Genomic DNA, 16724 nt, shown 5'->3' with positions numbered 1-16724 from the left:
AGGTCTAAAGCCAGAGGGGGAAAGACAAGTGGCTGACAGGTAATTTCTACCCAAGGCCCTTTGCTTACTCTTGATTCCAAGGGAAGGACCTAAGTCAGAAAGTTACTGAGATTCCAAAGTTGAGGAATTTATCTCTAGCAAATTGAGGCTTAAATCAGGCAAATGAAATGGTCTGTTAAGCACCCTCTTTCTATCCACACTAGTAAGTGTGGTGTGACTTAACACCTAAGATTTGCACACCTTCCCACAGAACAGCAGTCATCAGGGGCTGAATCCAATACGACTGCTGTCCTTACAAAAAGAAGTCTGGACACAAGGCCATACACAGAAGGAGGCAGCAGGAGGAGACAGAAAGACTGCCACCAAGAAGCCCAGGAGAAGAGCCTAGCGCCTGCTCCCTTTGCAGGCTGGGCTCTCGCTCAGTAGCAGAGCACTTGCCTTCCACGTGAGAAGCCCGGGGTTCCCCAGGGACCGGCCTGCCCAGACCTTGACCTTGAACTCCCGGCCCCAGCACCGAGGCAGTGACGTCAACGACTCTCTGAACTCCACAATCAACCTAGTATGAAGAAGAACAGCACGTCCCGTCCACCACAGAGAGTGTCCATAAAGCTGTAACTAATTCAGGAAGAGTTTGGTGCATACTGAATGAACATCATGGTTCAGTGCCCAAGAGGCGAAACATCTCCCTGTTTCTAAACGCTGTTCATATCATCATCCCCAGATCTCCTCTGTAAGCTTCTCCTTCAACACAATATGTTTAGTAAGCAGGAAAGTTAGGCTCCATCTTTCTATCCCCAAAGACATTTGGCTCATTGAATGTCAGACAATGTTCCTCAAACGGATGGCTTTAGTTAATAGACCAACCACTGAGACCAGGATCGAGGAGATTCACAAGAAGAATCATACAGTTGATCCGCAATTATCACCCTCAGCTTTAAAAACATTTAGACACGTCTAGAATTCTAGAATGAAAATGATTTCCCCGAGACCTGAAAACATTAGTTGTTCTAACTAAACAATGGGCAACACGGGCCTTCCAAGAACTAGGATCTTATAGGATGTCTCCAGAGCTGATGGACAAGACTGAATGGATCACTCCATGACCCAAATCTGCTACCTGAAGCCAGAAGATCCCTGACAGGCAAACAGGTTCTGTCTTCACCAACTAAATGCCATCCTGCATCACATCATCCTGAGGCACTGAAGACCCTCCGTGAGAAGAGGTGGGGGAAGAGAGAGCTACTGAGAAGAGACTGAAAATGGAGCCTGTGAGGGACGGAGGGGTTGAAACCTCCGGCAAGTGCAGCACCAGGGCAGTGAGTCGGCGTCTCACCCCTCTGAGCACAATCAGGGTTTGCCAGACACTTGGGCAGGCTTCAGATCTGCCACGTGGCTTCAACACAGTCCACTACACCATCTCACAAGGAATTCCACCTCACAGCTTCAAAACAGGAAGAACACAGGGGTTGACTCAATCCTGAGGTTGAGAGGAAGGCCCTGCTCTCCTCCTGTCAGACCTGCAGAGCTCCTCAAGAATGGCGCACTCTCCATGTTCCCACCCGATCTTTTCCATAATTACTTCCAGACCATTAGAGAAGCTAGTTACCTTTTATCCAAATGCAAGTCTGAGCAAATCTGTAACTGGGGAGCCAGAAAGGCTCCTGGTGGTTTCTAGAACCACCTGTGCATCTTAGGAAGATGGAGGTAGGACCTTCAAGGAATCTGCTGGGAACCCCACTGGGAAACTCAAAGGGCAACAGCTGGCTGGTGACCAAGGACTGACCAGGCCTCAGGACCAGAGAGGAAATCAGTCATGGCACAGGGGAGAGAGTCATGTCTTCTTTTAAAATGCTGTCTCGAGCAGCTCATCCAACTCAAGGAAATTAGAACAGGTGACTGAGGGACAGTGGGTGAACATGCAGCTTCTTCCACCTTCCAGGAACATGTGATTATTAAATGAGAAATATACACTCGTAAGTAGCAGAAAACAAGTTTATGGGTAGAAATTTCATAACATTAATGCAGAGACTCAAAAGATGTTGGGGGGAGAATGGACTTTAAAAACCAGCTTCGATGAGAAACACTTCACATTCTGGAGCAGGGGCTAGGGATGCAGGGGCCCTGTGACCTGCAGACTCAGTGCAGTGCCAGCCCTCACCCAGGTGCAGGCCACGCCCCTTGCTGCCCAGGTGGCAGGTGATGCCCACGTCCTCCCTGTGACTGCAGTCGTGCCGGCCCCACGGGCCCCTGGAACACTGGAGGAAGCTGGCTTCCCTTCCCAAGCAGTGGACGTCGTCCAGCCAGATGGGCCCTGCGCTGGCTTCAAAATGGTGGGCAGGGGCTTGTCTGCCATACCTGTGGTGACAGAACAAACAGTGCACAGCGCTGTGCGCGCCTGTTTCCAGGAATCAGAGCACAGACACCTGACTGGGCACCTGCCTTCAGGGCACAGGCCTGCCTTGCTCCCCCGGAGCCTCACAGCTGTGTTTGCTTCATCACACATTTTAGTCACTTAAACTATTCTGAACGATCCAATGAGAGACTCATGGATAGCTCCTTCTTGTGTTCTGTTACAATTTCACCCACCGACCAGAGAGAGTGCAGCAGGAGCTGAGCCTTCACTCCTGCCATGAAGTGGCAGAGGGAGGACCTGGTCTGCAGGAGCCACCTGGGCTCCCGGGGTCCTACCGGCTCTTCAGGCCTCCCTGGCTTCTTCTCCAAGACCATTAGTTGCAAGTGCCATCTGCTCCACCAGTGCCCCTCCCAGGGCAGACCTGGACTCAACACCGGAGCAATGATAGTGTTCTTGGCTTTTCATAAGGCTACATAAATCTAACTTTTAAAAGTTTTGTAAATTACATGTCTGCTGAATTGAGTTTACTCTACCTGTGACATTGTATGTCCCGCCCACATCCAGAGCGGGTGGTGGAAATAGGGTTCCCCTCGGTCAAATGGGATGGCTGAGAAATAAAACCAAGGGAAATAAAACGGCGAAAAAAACACAGAACACAGAAAGTAGTTTCAAAATCAGGGGCAGGATGGGCACGCAGATCAGACGATCAGACGAGGAAGTGAGCCTCTGGACACAATGGGGCCTGTGCCTGCTTTGTGCATATCAGGGAACATCAAAGGGACTGTATAGAATGCTCTTCTCCAAAAAAGGTTAAAGTGGGTTGTTCAGTTCCTAACGGGTTGCACCCACCTCTGGAGCTACTGTGAGGAACCTGCCAAGCAGAGTGGAGGGAAAGGTACGGGCATTGGGCAATCTATTGCTGTGGAAAGTCTCCAGGGCCAGGTCTGTCCCTCCCTGGCTTCCACACGCATTTCACGGACGGCTTCCTGCAGCATGTATTTCAATGAATCACTCTCACTGTTTCCCTGGGCTTTGCTGCAGCTCTCGTCACGCCCTCGTTCTTCTTCTGTTAAGTGCAGCACCTGCCAACACCTCTGCCATAATCACCAGAACCCTGCACGCTGCAGAGAACAGCTTCCAACAGTCATCTCAACACTCTGCGTGGAAAGGAAAGACTGAATGGGCTCAAGAGACAAAAATGAAGTGTGCAGGAGAAGTCCAGCATCACTGGCTGCTTTCACGGACGAGGAACACTTGTGGACGCCAGTGGCGAATGAGGGATTCTCAAATCTCCCCAGCCTGTGAAGACGGTGCCACTGCCAAGTCCACAGACACCAATGACATGTCATGATTCTCACTGATAAATGTAATGTTTACTGGGATGTTATGTCATCTCCTGACCTTATAATTTTAATAACTGTTCTGCCCAAGAAAATTAAGATTTGAGGCAATTATCTACACTTATATCTTTATAATGGCATTATTTACAACTAAACTGAAATGAGATTAAACATTGATCTTAACCTAAAAATCTAACCTAAATATTAAGTAAACTATGGTGTAAACATTTGATGGATATTATGTTATTATTAAAACTTGTGACTGTAGCAACATAAAAGTGAAAAATGCTGATACAAAAATAATACGTCTATTATAAGACTCAATATAAAGCTATACACCCAAATTATAATATGATAGCATAATAATGGAAAAATATGGATAGCTTTTTAATCTTGGTTCTTTTCTAAACTTTCTGTCTTATATTACTCTTACAAATCTTAATATCTATGTTAAATAATGGCCTTGCCCAGCTTGAAGTGCTCAGTGAACATCTGCAATAAGCTCTGGCTTAGGGTGGGGTGAAAGAATGTTCCCAATTTCTTCAAGCTCTGGAATATTACTCCAAGCACGACAGCAACATGGGGAACAAGGAAGAAGGGGCCCAAAGGCCTTGCTAGTGGTCATCCAGCCCACACAGGCCTCCACCCTGGAGGCACTGTGCAGTGACATGGAGACTTCTCCCAGAGCATGACACTCAGCCTGTAAGTGGGCGAGGTCACAGGGCAGTCCCAAGGTCACTTCATAACAAGAGGCTGTTTGTCTCTTAGTAATCATCACCGCCCTCTGCAGAGGGGAATGATGTAACAAACTGTTTCCCTGGGCTTTGCTGGAACTTTAGACCCCATGATGTCGAACACAGGCAGTGCCCCACCAGAATACAATGAGGCACTCAGAGACTTACTGACAGACACAAAGGGCCTGGGAGTGCCCTGGCTTCAACCAGGGTTTTCAAGAAGAGGGGCAGGCAGGAAAGGCAAAGGGGACACTGGGCAGGAGGTTCTGGGCTGGGGTGCGGCTCCAGGGCAGAGTGCCCCCCAGCACGGGCAAGGCCTAGAAAGAGGACGGAAGAACGGAAGCGAGTGGTGGAGGTCAGTGCTCCTGTGGAGTGGGCAGGCAGGCAGACGAGGGAGGATGTACCCCAAGCCCTCCAATGTGCGGTCACCATCTGCGCCCCGCCAGTGGACCTTACGTGAATCCCAGCTGCCGGCAGGCCACGCGGGTGTTCAGCTGGGTCCAGCCGTCATCACAGATGGTGCCCCACTGCCCCTGGTAGTGCACCTCCAGGCGGCCCTCGTGGCTGCCTCGCCCACCTGCAAGTCTGATGGCCCCATCTACGGTGAGAAGCGGGCGCAGAGACAAAGTAAGTCGACTCTCAGGAGAAGGCACCAGAAATACCTTGTCAGGCCCCACAGGCTTTGTGGACGCTCCATTAGCACCCGGGGTCACTGCATGAACCCATCCTCGGGTCTGCACTCTTATTCTCTAAGCACACACACACTCTAAGTCCAAAGGATCGCTCTTCTCTAGATTAAATCATGTTTGGGAAATTTCCTATAACTTACAGTCTAAGCAATTCTAGTCCTTTGCATTTTTAAAAATCAAGGAAATATAGTAACTTGGAAATAGTTCAAAATTCTAACTACAAATGAAAACCACCAGATTATGAAGACAGAAAAGGCTATGCTGGGTGAATAACAATCTACCATGTCAAGGCATTTATTAATCCTTAGGCGTTTGTGAATCATAAAAGTGGGGTACACACCTTGCCCTTGTTCTTTTAGAGATAATGCATATCAGAAATTTGAATTTTATTAACTCAACGAATAATTAACCCCCAGAGGATTCTATAAAAGGCTTCTAAGAAGATACACTGTACAATTAATTTAATTTTTTAGAATGATGTTTAAAAGCCATTTCCATCTGAGATAATCTGACCCCCTCTTAATGAAACATGAATATCTTGGATAAAGGTCATACTGCCCATGAATGTGAACGGTCTCCTGGAAGCATGTCGGTGTACTATTTCACTGTCTGCACAGTGCTCAGACACACCTAAGCTCATCTGAGTGCCACGGCTGCAGGACTAGACTTTCATCACCTGCAGGCAGCAGGGCAGCCCAGGACCAGGATGTGCTCTGGCCACGCTGGCATATATCATAGACCTGATAAGAACAGATGCACAGCTGTCTGTAGAGATTTGAATTCCGTATTCCATAGTTCCTAAGAAGCTATTCTTTTGGTGTTTAAAGAAAGAAATTTTTCCTTCAGGTTCTTTTCATCATAGAAGCAATGGTTGTGTGGTGACAGCTCTTGCCTGTTTTTCCTGACCTGCTGACCATGTGGTGAGCAGGCACACAATGCTACTCTGCAGTCAGACTCACCTCCTGTGACAATGGCCCTATGTGACAGACATGCTGCACTGGGAATAGTGTAAAAACTGAGCATTGCAAAGCCAACCTGGTGCTTTAGTCAACAATCACATCAATGTTTTATGCCAGTTGCAAACATATTCTAAGACAAGACTGATGAACAGATGAACTGAAGGTGGCTTACAACCTAATGTCTGGAGTTCATCATCCCACATCTAGCTTGCTAACTGAGTGCTACATATTACGACATAGTCCTGCTTACTTGTCTAGCTTTATACAATTGTACAGCTAAAAAATTAAACTTAAACTAAAAAATTCAGAAATATCTATGGATAAGAAGCTAACACCTCAATATATAATTTGTGCTAGACTTTTCATTTTTATTTGGAAGAGTTATGATGTTCATTTGGAAGCATTGTCTGAATTGAGAAGGGCCACTCAAGTATGTCCAGGGGCTGGAGGCAGGGGCTGGACATGAGATCTTACCTATCAGAGGTGCACAGGACACTCCAGCATCTTCTCTATGGCCACAGTTATGCTCTCCCCAGGAACTCTTGGGACACTGCTCAATGGAAAGCTCATTCCCGGTGCAGCGCACTTCATCCAACATTATGGGGCCAGATCCTTCCCCAAAATACGCCTGAGTCCATGCCTTAGCAACGCCACTGAACAAACAGAAAAACAAGAATTCTGAGTTCAATAGCAAAGGTTGACCTGACATTTTTTTGTATCTGGTAAACCCATAATCATTATCAATCTCTACATATAAATTCCCTCCATTGCACAACTTTTTGCATTTCTTTGTTGTTTTCTTTATTTCTGAGTCTGCTAGCTATTCCCTACATTGACCTTGCTTTTCTTCACCAGCAATGGAGCCTCACATTTTTAAGAGGGCAATGGCTATCCACACTTTCCTCTAGATGCACAATGTAAAATGCACCCTTTTAACCATTTTAAGTGTCCAGGGGAGCCACTGCATTCTGTGTAGGGAAACTATCGCAACCACCCACTTCCAGAGCTTTTTTAGAATTCTGCACAAGGACTGAGTTTCTCCAAGGACATCTAGGTACAGAATTGCCTGTACCACTTCCAGGACGTTCCCTGCTCCACCTCCTCCTGCCCCACTGGACCAGGGGCTGCTGCAGAGTCCAAGGTACCACAGCAGGAAGGAGCCTGGGCCCTTGGCTGAGAACCACCCAGCCAGCCTCCAGGGGTGGCCCCAGCCTACCGCTGTCCCCAGGTGGCTGCTGTCAGCTCTCTGTCACTCACGGACAACCCATTTCTAACAAAATGTCTTTGCACTGATTCATTCGTACTAAATCTACCTCTTCCACAATTCGAAGTGATAGCATATTCTAGAACCCCAGATTCCAGAGAAGGTTGAGACCGCTGTCACATGCTGAATGACTTTACAAACTGCATTTCTAGCCTCTTTTAGCTTTTTTAAGTTTTAGATTTTCAGCATTTGTATTTGCAACTTTTTAAATTGAAGAAAAAAATTTTAAAAATAATTTTAGAAAGAATATTTATGGAGTTAATTCATAGCTACGTGTTGTTTTCATCACAGATTATAAAGCGGTGGCCCCATGGCCTTCTGCCCATGACCTCCTCCCCGGGCCTCAGGCTCTTGTGGTGGAGACACACACAATCAGAAGCAAGCATTTTCAAGTGTTTTCAGACACTTTAGTGTGTCACAGAAATGTTGTAGTGTGCTGAACAAAGCATTTTGTGCAGAGAAAGCATTGATGTTTCTAGAAGAGTATCTTAAGGCAAATTGATCTTACAGTAGTTAGGTGTCCACGGGCTGCAAAGAAATTGAGACATTCAGAGCTACCCACAGTGGAAGAGGTTCTCTCTCCCAAAGGAAGCATGTCTGTGCCAATGCCAGTCGCCAGCATCTCCAGAGCTAAGCTTAGGTAGCACTGCGAGCAATTTCCAGAATGGACAAGGCAGGTACTGGCTGATGTAGGCAGCACACACACCAGTACGGGTCTGGGGAAGGCGGCAGCCTGAGCTGTGAGCCTGAGACCCCAGGCTCCTCTCCAGGGGGCGGAAGCACATCAGGAGAGAAGAGGCCCTGCCACCTGTCCAGTCCTGCATGCCCACGCTTTACAAGGCCATGGGTCAAGACTGGCTTCTACACTTTATAATGGTTGTGGAAACAATAAAAGAGAATAGGATTTGTTATAAAAATTAAATAAAATATAAATTTCATTGTTGAAAAGCAAAATTTTACTGGAACAAAGCCAAACTTGCTCCTAAATTGTGGTCTAAGGCTGCTTTTGTGAGACATCACACCACTGATGAGATGTGAAGTCTGGAAAATTCATTGTGTGGCCCTTTAAGAAAACTTGGCAGACCACTGTGTTTAAGGGAAGGCAAAGGTGAAACCTGAATGAGAGGGCAGCAGGCTGGAGAAGGAGGGGAGGTCCAGATGGAGGCCCAGGATGGAGGCCCAGGATGGATCTCTGCCCTGAGACAAGTGCCAGGAAAGAAGGTCTATAAAGGGACACGACAGTGGGCACAATTCATTGGAACCAATATGGGAACCATAAAATTAGATCCCAAACTCACAACAGAAATAAAAACAAAATGCAGATGGTTTAAAGACGAAGAGGGTGGAGGGAAGGAAGGGGAAGGAAAGAAAGAACTCTGAGAAGACATGAGAAGACAGGAAATTAAAACAGTAGGCACAGAGTTCTGATAGCCTTGAGAGAGAGGGGGGGGGGGTTCCTGAGCAAGATAAGAAGCCCGTAGTCAGAACAAAGAGCAAAGAAGTAAATCCGTCAACATGCAGATTGAAACCCACCAAGGAGCAGAATGCACCATGTGTGGGTCTGCAGAAGGCAACTGCCTGAAAAACACCGGCCACAAGTCCAGAAGAAATATTCATAATATGTAACAGCCACAAAAAGATCTCCTGGTGAGGATCAATGATAACTTGTTACAATTTAGTGAATGACAACCAACGTGCGTGGAGATGCACTGGGAAAGGACAGCAGGGCAGCCTGTGTCCTGCCCAGTGAGAAGAAGCTAGAGCGCCTGATGCCAGACCAAACAGCAGCAAAGCGCTCTCACCCCTTATCCCAGCAGAGTCAAAACACCGTTCTTACACAGTGCACAGCTGCAAGGCAGCAAAATAAGGCTCTCCATGCTCACAAAACCCTAGCAAATCCCAGAGTCATGCAAAGGCTGGGGAGGGCAGGGTGGGCTGGTTGACTACCGTGTTGAGGCCCACTGTAAAGTTAACCTGAGGGGAACATTAACCAGGAAATCATGATGTAATGCAAACGGGGTTTCTAGCTGATCTTGACTCACTGACAGAAGAAGCTCTGCACACCACTCCTCAGCCAGTCGCTAGCATTTCCTGCTGCTGGCTTCCAGGGAAAACCCAGGAAGACCAGAACTCTGTCCTGAGAGTGGACAGTGTGGGAAGGGGCACAGACCTCAAGAGCTGACCCTCAAGGCAGAGCTATGCAGGTTCAGGTTCAGGGTGCCTGTCCCCTGTCCCTGCTGTAGGGACACCATCCCACCCCAGCCTGACAGCCCAGTGCAGCCCACTTTTTTACTTGCTAGCCGTCGTCACAGGATGATCCAGAGTGCAGGGCTGCTCTGAAGTGAGACCAGTCACTACTTCTTACCGAGCAGCAGAGCCCTCCTCAGACCCTAACCTGTTCAGTGATCAACTGGACTAGTGAAGTGTGTCCTCCATTGACAAAGGCCAAATGCATAGGCCCACTCCCTCCCCAGGCATGGCCAGCTGTCTTGGGGGAGACAGAAGAGGTCAGGCTCCTTCCCCCAACACCAGCTGTGACACTGCAGCCTGAGGCACCTCACCCAGTCTCTGGAGCTGCACTTGCCTCCACCTGGCTCACAGCAGCCAGGCCCCACCTCCCTCCTGCCCCATGCTGCGTCCAATTAACACTTGGCAGAAAGAAAAGATCCCAAACTGAGTCCTCACCTCAGGACTCTGCTTCCCTGACAAGTCAGCTGCAGGGGCATTGGGTAATCTCAGAGGACCTAACTTCCCCACCTCTGGAAAAAGTTCTCTTTCCTGCTCAATAATTTCATCTACCAACTATCTTTATCATACAATATTTTTTAAAATTTAAGAAATAGCAAAATAAAAGAGCAAAGAAAAAATACTTTAAAGCAATTGATACCAGAAGTTTTTTTTTTATTCTGACAACTCAATACGCCATATGATAATTTTATGGGGAAAAAAAAACCCTAAGATTCAAAATGGCACATCAACACACAAAAGTGTGGTATCAGCATTCTACTCTGTGCTTGTAAGGTTTGGGATGACATGGGGGTGTGCTTTTAATAATAAGCACATGCAAAAGAATTCGCATGTCTCCACTGGAACTCTCCTGGTAAACTGCCCAGCTCAACTTACCCAGTGTTCTAGCATCTGGCCATCTGCATCGTCTTCCTCCCAGTTCTGGGTTAATGAGATTTAAGTGTCTTAAGTGCAATAATCCCTTCAGTATTTAGGAAGCTTGACAACCATGAAAACAATCAGACCCCACCACAACACAAGGTGTCCGCGAGGGCACCTCACAGAGAGCTGCAGCCACTCTCCAGGGAGCATGGTGTCTGTGGAACTCAGGTGGAGCTCCCTGAAGAAGCAACTGTAACTTGAGTCAAGCAGCAGTCAAGCTGCCTGCCATCAACCATCGCCTTTAAAAAATGATTCCATCTGAAAGTTCTCAGCCTCCAAATGAGCAGGACAGAAGAGGCGCTGTACACCCAGGTGTGCGTCAATGCAGGTTCACAGGAGAACTCCAGAACCAACTACGAGAAAAGCAAGAGAATGGCCAGCTTCGGAGCCCAGACACAGACAGGTCTCCTTGGGGCTGGACATTGGCCCTCACAGGGCGTGTGGAGGACCTTCTGCCAGCCGCTGAATCAGACAGCACTGCCACACGGTGCCCCCAGCGTGACACTGTGAGGGGCTGGGGAACTGTCCAGAGGGGGTCCCAGGGGAGGCCTCGGCTGTGTGATGCCCTGGTCGCCTCTTCCTCCCCAGCACATGCTCTCTGCCATGACAAGCTGCCTCACCTCAGGCCCCAAAGCAAAAGGGCCAGCAGACCAAGACTTGGAACGTCCAAAGATGGCTTACTTAGTGTCACAAACACAGCCTCCAAGAGAATCAGTGTCACCGAAAAAGAAAGAAAGAGACTTCCAAACCTGTACGCCCTCTTTTCTCTAAGTTGGTTGTCTACCACCTTTTGTTATGATAACAGAAAGCCAACACCCTCGTTTATCTGGAGATAGTTTTCCTTTTAATAATTTTTCCAAACATGAATCTCATTATAGGAAGACAGCAATGAGGTAATGCCTGAGAAAGACCTTAGCACCTGACTTAACTCAGGGGTGTACGCAACAATAAAGTCTTTCTGGTGATCCCACCTTAATCTGCTTTTGTATAACACATGTTGCTGTCAACACGGTCTTTGTTAAAGAACTATTTATAAGTGAAAAAAATCTTTATCTTTCATGAAAGAATCACAAATTTCCAAAATGGCTTTGACATTGCAGATGTTATTAATATTCAGTGTCATTTAAGTTTTACATGCAATTTATTTAATATTTATTTTTTTAGCTGTAGTTGAACACAATACTTTTTTAAAAAATAACATCATTGTATTTTTTATACATTTATTTTTTTAATTTTTTTTTTTTTAATGTGGTGCTGACGATCGAACCCAGTGGCTCCATGTGCTAGGCAAGTGCTCTGCCACTGAACCACAACCGCAGCCCTGGACACAATACCTTTATTTTATTTATTTATTTTTTTATGTGGTGCTGCAGATCGAACCCAGGGCCTTGTACATGCTAGGCGAGCACTCTACCACTGAGCCACAACCCAGACCTTATATGCAATTTTCTAAGCAACAAAAGGTTGCCTTTTCTCCACAGGAATGTATTAATAGTAATAAAAAAAAAATGCTTTCCACCTTGAATTTAGAATAACCCTTTCCATGACTGGTGATATTAACAGATTACACAATACTCAGTTCTTAACATTTTTGGCAAAGACACAGATTTCCTAGTAACCAACATGAAAATCAACTGGCACATCGCTGAACACATAGAACATAGAACATGTAACTGATAATCCAGTAGTTACAGATACACATGCACAGTGGAGTGTTTTATAAGATTCATAGCTGACTATGGGGAGGTTCTGTACGAAAACTGTTTGATGACCCCCACCCCATGCCCACTTTACTTTGAATGTTTAGTGACATCTTTTCAATACAAAAGTTCCGAATTCACTGACCAAGACAGCCAATGGGTGCTTCATACCTACTGCAAGTGCTTCCTGAACTAGGGAACCCGCCCTAGCTGCGGACATCTCGGTAAGACCTCCCGTTACTCTCTCCCTCCCAAGTGGGGCTCAAACTCAGGGCGCTCTGCGGCCAGCACCTGCCACAATCTCACGCTCTGCCACCCAGCCGCAGAACCTGTTTGCACTATAAATCTGTCCTGAGACTGATGCCTAGTCAGCACTCTCCAAATTATAGCCTGGAAGTTCAATGATTCATTGATTCTCTCCAGAGGAATCGACTGCCCCCCCCACCACCACCTTTCCAGGAAAGCAATGGCAGTGGACAGCGCAGCTCTGCTGACCGTAAGCCTGCAGGCCGCCCACGCCTGAGCAGGCAGGCGGGTGCAGCACCAGCTCCACCGGGACCTTGTGAGGGGACACGGAGGACCCAGCGGCTGCCCTCACCCACACTCAAGTATGACTCCCAGTGGAGAAACACACATCGCCTGTGCGGGCTTCCAGCCACGAGTCTACTTTGAACAGTCCAGCCAGCCTCTGGCCCTCACTTCCAACATTGGGAACTACAAGGACCAGACCAACCAGCCAAAGGGCACCCAGAGGAAGAAGGAGACAAAGTCAGCAGACGACACTTCAGGGACACTCGCTGGGCCAGCCGGCATAATGGAAAACAGGAGACTGCTCTTGACCAAGAGACCAAGGGACAAACACCAGACGCACCCATGCCCTGGAGCACCTGTGTGAGCGCCAAGCTTACAGGAGTCAGCGCTAAGCATGACCACGTCAGTCAGGAGAATGGCATCTGCTCTGCAGGGACGATGCTCTCATTCTTAACAGACCCACACTGCAGACTTGGAGATGTTAAAACAACTGTTCTTAAAACACTTCACAGAGAGGGGAAACTGTAAAAACAATTCCACAAACACCTAAGTAGCGAGGGCTGAAGGGTCAACGCTCACGCTCCAGCATCAAGGAGTACAGCTGACTGAACCGCTGAACAGAAGGACCGTGACAGGGCGCCTGGGCACGGGGAGGCTCCGCAAGGTGCCGAGGGGCGCTTCTACAATTTAAAGTGTAGTATCAACTCTTAAAATATCCCCAACACAGTTTCAGATGAAGTTTTAAGTTTGTTATGCTCACGTTCAAAATCACAACAGAGAGGGCTTAGGAGGTCTGCAGTCAGAACCACCACAGGTGACAAGGGGAAGGCACCACCGGGGTCTCAGGCTGCATTCCCATTTCCCACATGGGAATTATGTCCTGCATGCATTAACAACACACTTTGTTCTAAGCACATTCCTAACAAATGAGCAAGACATGCTCAAAGGTCAGACAACATTTGGGGACAAGAGTTCAAAGTGAGTTTTGAGACAGCAGCAGCTGTTTGATCAGATTACCCCAGTCTCTGCCTGACAGTGCTGGTCCTTACCTGGGAGCCATAAGGCCCACCCTGGAAACCAGCAAGAACCTCAGCTCCTGCTGTCATGAATCCATCAGCTCATCATGAACAGTTAGAGCACACAGAGCACCCTGCAGGAGCTGCCAAGACAGGGGTTCAGGGCTGGGCTTCCGACCTGCTCCAGGAAACATGCAGTTTAAACAAACAGTGTCTTCCTTTGGGAAATAACAGGTTCAAAAATTTAAGCAAAACCAAACAAGAACAGTAAAAACAAACCTGAAGCCCAGCTGCCTACAGACCACTTCTGCGTCTGCATTGTCCCACTGGTCGTCACAGACGGTGCCCCACTGGCCAGCATGGTAGAGCTCCACTCGCCCTTCATGCAGGCTGCGGCCGCCAGCCAGGCGGATGGCAGGCGATGCTGGGCCTGTGGACATGAGATGGACAGGTCAGCCTGCACCTTTGCATCATCGCTCTGTAGGCCTGGAGCGAGTCCATTTCCCTTATCAATGGTATTTGTTAAGCTATAACATGTATGTGTGGCATGCATATACAAACGTACATATCAGGGTACTCTTGACCCAGTGAAATACTCCATGTTGAGTTACGCTCATTCAATAGCCCTTCACAGTGACAGTTTAGATCCAACTTCCCAGCAACCTTAGAGACCAGAAAAGACACTGAAACCTGCAGATTACCGGAAGCATATTTGATCATGAGGCTACTATGGTGGAGACGTTATTTTATTTACAGCAACTTGAGCTTTATCAACATGCTAGTTATTAAAATGGCATGTTTATAACAATTGTCTTCAGGACAGAATTATTTTTATATCTGTAGAAATCAAGAAAAATCACCTCTCCTTCAGCAAGCTGGTGGACAGGATGGCTCCTCAGCGAACAGCCACCAAAGGGCAGGGTGCAGCTCAGCAGGAGAGGGCCTGGCCTGCCCTGGGGCCCATCCTTGGCACCACAAAAACAAAGAGCACCCAAGGTCTTCCCATTCTCACAGCCTGAGGCCCCTGCCAGTGTGCCCCCTCCCCTGTCTGCTCCTCCTCCTCAGAGACCCTAAAACCACTGGGGGTACCCACCCTGTCCTCTTCCTTCCGAAGGTTCCCACCTCAGAGTCTTGCCTGGGGGTGGCCTGAACTCACCTCCCAGACACTTCAGGCTGCTCCCCCCTCTCATCATTCAGTTTTCAGCCCCCTCCTCAGGCTGCAGTTACAGCCCCTCCTAAGGCAGAGCCTTACCACATTCCTGATCTTGTCTGCCTCAGAGCATCTGCTTCTATCTGTAACAGTTCACGCCTCTCTCAGCTTTCTTCTCACCTGTGTAGTTAGTAACTGGTAGATAGAAGGCTTGTGATAAGCATTTATTGACTGACTGGGTCAGCATGTGAGGCTCAAAACCAAGAAAGGACTCCAAACAAAAATAATACACAGTTTCCAGCGTTCACTTGTGTTCAACAGCAGACAACCCACCTGCAAGGTGTGGCTCAGGGCACCAGATTGAGCCTGCACTCAGGGAGCTGATCCGCCCCAGAGGCAGATTACGCAAGCAAAGGTAAGAGGTCACCAAGGAAACCCATCAGCTCACAAGGTTGGGGGTAGTTATCTGTGAGAAAGAGCGATGGGTGCCAGAGGGGCTGGAGGCCAGAGATGGGGCAAGAGCACCTGCACTACAGGCTGTGGTCACTCCTCAACCTCCTGAGCAGGAGAGTCATCTGTGGCTGCATGGCTGCACTGACATAGGAACACCAAACTTGAAGCAAAACTCCAATTACAGTACATGCATATGCCCACATTCCTTCCTTGTAATAAAGTTAAAACACATTAGTTAGTCAGGATGCAAACTGTAAAAGGAGAGGAATAGGGTCAAAATATGTGACCTAATGGTGATTAAAACTGTAAGTTTTATAAGTTATAGCATGGTTATTTTTCTTCTAAAAACATAAAATATTCAGAAAAATTATGAAACACAGTGTATGTTTCTTAAGTTAATGGTCCTCTCAACGGTAACTGTAGTGGGGGGGCGGGGATTCAAACAAAAACAGTTTGGACTCACCTACAACCAAGAACCTTCATGACACACTACCTTTCAGTTATCAATGTGACAGTTTATTTAAGATTTTTTCCTGTTTAGACAAGAAATCCTCAAAGGGGGCGCTGAGGTTGTGCCTCAGTTGTAGAACCCTTGCCTAGCATGTGTGAGGCACTGGCAGCACACATCAAATAAACAACAACAACAAAAAAAAAAAAAAAAGGAAGAAAGGAAGAATGAAAGGTATTGTGTCCATTTATAACTTTAAAAAATACAGAAATTGTCAAAGCATAAAAAATATACAGATCACACAATAAAATTTGGTTAACATCCTCATCATTATAACAAACTAAAAAAAATCACTGGAAAGAAAATTCTGAAAACTAGTTACTTATATTCTAAATGAAATAAATAATGTTCAACATGCTACCATTATGACTGCTAAGATTACCTATGTTCAAAATAGAACTTCGCAAGTTTGTAAAAGGCTGCAAGATCTATGTGACATGACAAAAACCAGGTTCTAAAAGAGCACACCAAGGATGCTCACCGAGACTGGGAGGCTCAGTGCTCACTGATCTCACTTCACCAAAAGGTGACAAGCTACCTTTCTTTTATGACTGTGACAATTTATTAAGGGAGGGAGGTGCTGGGGTCCTCACTGTACCTGAGGCAGGCTAGTACTCACTGACTGTGCTTCAACTTTCAGGGAGGGAGGTGATAGGGTCAGCAATGTACCTGAGGCAGGCTGAGTACTCACTGACCCCACTTCACCTTTAAGGGAGGGAGGTGCTGGGTCAGCACTGTACCTGAGGCAGGCTCAGTGCTCACTGACCCCACTTCACCTTTAAGGGAGGGAGGTGCTGGGGTCCTCAATGTACCTGGGGCAGGCTGAGTACTCACTGACCCCACTTCTCCTTTAAGGGAG

At 47.4% G+C, this 16724-nt stretch overlaps 1 protein-coding gene across 1 annotated transcript in view; it reads right to left on the bottom strand.

The window, feature by feature from the left end:
• Prss12 (serine protease 12) overlaps positions 1-14944 on the bottom strand; it is a 34634-nt gene extending 19690 nt beyond the window's left edge. Inside the window, exons 1-5 of the mRNA XM_076864093.2 lie at positions 14911-14944; positions 14034-14184; positions 6550-6728; positions 4884-5025; positions 2159-2355 (exon numbers count right to left, since the gene is read on the bottom strand). Coding sequence (XP_076720208.1) covers positions 2159-2355; positions 4884-5025; positions 6550-6728; positions 14034-14184; positions 14911-14944 — 703 coding nt within the window. The remainder of the gene's footprint in view (positions 1-2158; positions 2356-4883; positions 5026-6549; positions 6729-14033; positions 14185-14910) is intronic.
• Positions 14945-16724: the final 1780 nt, after the last annotated feature.

Source organism: Callospermophilus lateralis, chromosome 8 (assembly GCF_048772815.1).
Source record: "Callospermophilus lateralis isolate mCalLat2 chromosome 8, mCalLat2.hap1, whole genome shotgun sequence".
NCBI lineage: Eukaryota > Metazoa > Chordata > Mammalia > Rodentia > Sciuridae > Callospermophilus > Callospermophilus lateralis.
This window is presented reverse-complemented; position numbering and strand designations above follow the sequence as displayed.